This window comes from Littorina saxatilis, linkage group LG9 (genome assembly GCF_037325665.1).
Source record: "Littorina saxatilis isolate snail1 linkage group LG9, US_GU_Lsax_2.0, whole genome shotgun sequence".
Lineage (NCBI taxonomy): Eukaryota > Metazoa > Mollusca > Gastropoda > Littorinimorpha > Littorinidae > Littorina > Littorina saxatilis.
Genome location: NC_090253.1, coordinates 60,401,793 through 60,403,816, shown reverse-complemented (window position 1 = coordinate 60,403,816; position 2,024 = coordinate 60,401,793). Strand labels below are relative to the sequence as shown.

Below are 2,024 nucleotides of genomic sequence, written 5' to 3'. Positions count from 1 at the left end.
TTACACAATTTCATCCACTGGCACTGCACCAAGATGTTGAGGAAAGCAAGTGTCCCTGCAGAAGTTTAATTGGCAGATGCCACAGCCGTAGCTCGACTCAACTGCACGCCCAGTTGGGGTCCGTCTCCTCAGGTTCTTGCAGGTGATGCAGGCACGCTTTCTGCCATCAAACTTGATGAGTGTGTGTACTCCAATGTTGGCCTCGTTGACTATCTGTGCCTTTCTCTTGGGTGCAAGCTTTTTCCTCGAAGAAAATCCCCCAATGAGGTGATCCGCAAGATCAAGACGGAAGTCGAGGAGGGCGTAGCGCGTCTTGGGTTTGTCCAACACTGTCTGGTCGTACAGAATGTAGGCATTGTTGATGCAGGCGTCGAACACAAAGCTCATCAAGTATCTCCAGTATTTGTGGCTCTTCTGCACAGTGTTGTAATAGCCTCGCATTTGGTCTGAGTTGTCAACTCCGCCCATGTGTTGATTGTAGAGCTTGACAACAGATGGGCATGGCACGGCAACTCTGGCTTGCTGAGTCCGGTCCCACCTCAGCACACTGTTGTCTTCGTTGCTGCAGTTGGTAGAGAGGAAGTTGACATCTCTCTTGTCGTGCCAAACTGATGCCAGTGTGTTGTCCTTCTGAAAGACAAGGCTCTGCCCCTTTGTCAGCTTTCGGTGCTGCTTCATGCCTACTGGCAGGCCAACCCGGTTGGATCGGACGGTGGCACACGCGTATGTGCCTTCTGCCAGTAGATCTGTCATCAGCGTCACAGAGGAAAAAAAATTGTCAAAATACAGGTGATGATGCAGTCCAAAGAAAGGGGAAGACAGTCTCATCACCACATCATGGCCCAGACCATGTTGTGTGCCATCAGCTCTCCTCCCCGTGTACACTTCAAACTGGAGAAGATATCCTGTGTTGGATTCGGCGGCACACCACACTTTCATGCCCCATTTGATGGGTTTGATGGGCATATACATGCGTAGTGTGCTTCTTCCCTTGAAAGCCACCATGGCCTCATCAATACTGATGTCACAGTCAGGGGTGTAGTGCTCCAGGAAAGACTGGTTTGCCATGTCTAGCAAATCCCTAACTTTGAAGAGGCGGTCTCTGTTTACATCTGCTGGGTCAGGTAGGTGGTCATTGTCTGCCAGGTGAATGAATTCTTTCAGCTTTTGGTAGCGCTTCAAAGACATCACTTTGTTTACACCTGGCACACCAAGACGATCGTCAGCACTCCAATACATGTCGTCTCTTGGGAGGTTGTGAATCCCCATCAAAATCAAAACACCAAAAAAAGCTTTCACTTCCTCTGCAGTGGTGTCCTCACGCCAATGTGGATCGATGCCGTTTGGTTTGTTGGCGATTTTTTCCCTCGCATACTTGTTTGTCTGAGTGACGATGCTGTCGATCATTGCTGGCTTGAACAGCAGAAAAAAAAAGTCAAGCTGGTTCGGATTATTCCCCAAATCATCGGTTTTGGGGCCAATAACTCGGGGACCAAAGGGTGTGATGGCGATTGGCGTCGTCACCGAAGCCCATCCAAATCGGTCAGTTGGAACCGGAGCTTGCTCCTCAAAATCACTTTCGGAATCACTGTTACGATCGTCCCAGTCGGACAAATCAGAAGTATGCACACTACTGACATCACTGACATCAATGTCCGATTCTGGTGCATCAGGACGAACTGGAATGTCCGCAATATCGAAACCGACGAAGTGTTCCTCGTTTTCAGATTCGCTAGAACTTTCCATGGCGTGAGTGAAAAAATATCGGCGCAAAAACTTGAATAACACGATCGAATGTTGCTTGATTCAAAGATGGCGGGCACAGGCACGTGGGTTGGCTTTAGCCTGAACTTCCTGCGAGATCTCGCGAGATTTGTACGGAAACTTTGTTCGTGAGAGCTGACGGAAATACACGAGTGATCGCGGACGCTTTGGGGCGTTTTGCCCAAAAGCAGTACGGACGTTTTCGGGCGTTGTGCCAAGTAAAGGGTTAAGCTCCAGTTGATAAAAGACAACATATTCAA

The 2,024-nt window shown here is 49.2% G+C and overlaps 1 protein-coding gene across 1 annotated transcript; it reads right to left on the bottom strand.

Moving 5' to 3' along the window:
- On the bottom strand, nt 1-1,746 carry LOC138977306 (piggyBac transposable element-derived protein 4-like). Its single transcript, XM_070350207.1, has one exon. It carries the CDS (start codon nt 1,744-1,746, stop codon nt 1-3), a length of 1,746 nt encoding a protein of 581 aa, XP_070206308.1.
- Nucleotides 1,747-2,024: the final 278 nt, after the last annotated feature.

Excerpts from the sequence above, each read along its gene's own strand:
- LOC138977306 (XM_070350207.1), bottom strand. The coding sequence starts at position 1,746 with ATGGAAAGTTCTAGCGAATCTGAAAACGAGGAACACTTCGTCGGTTTC.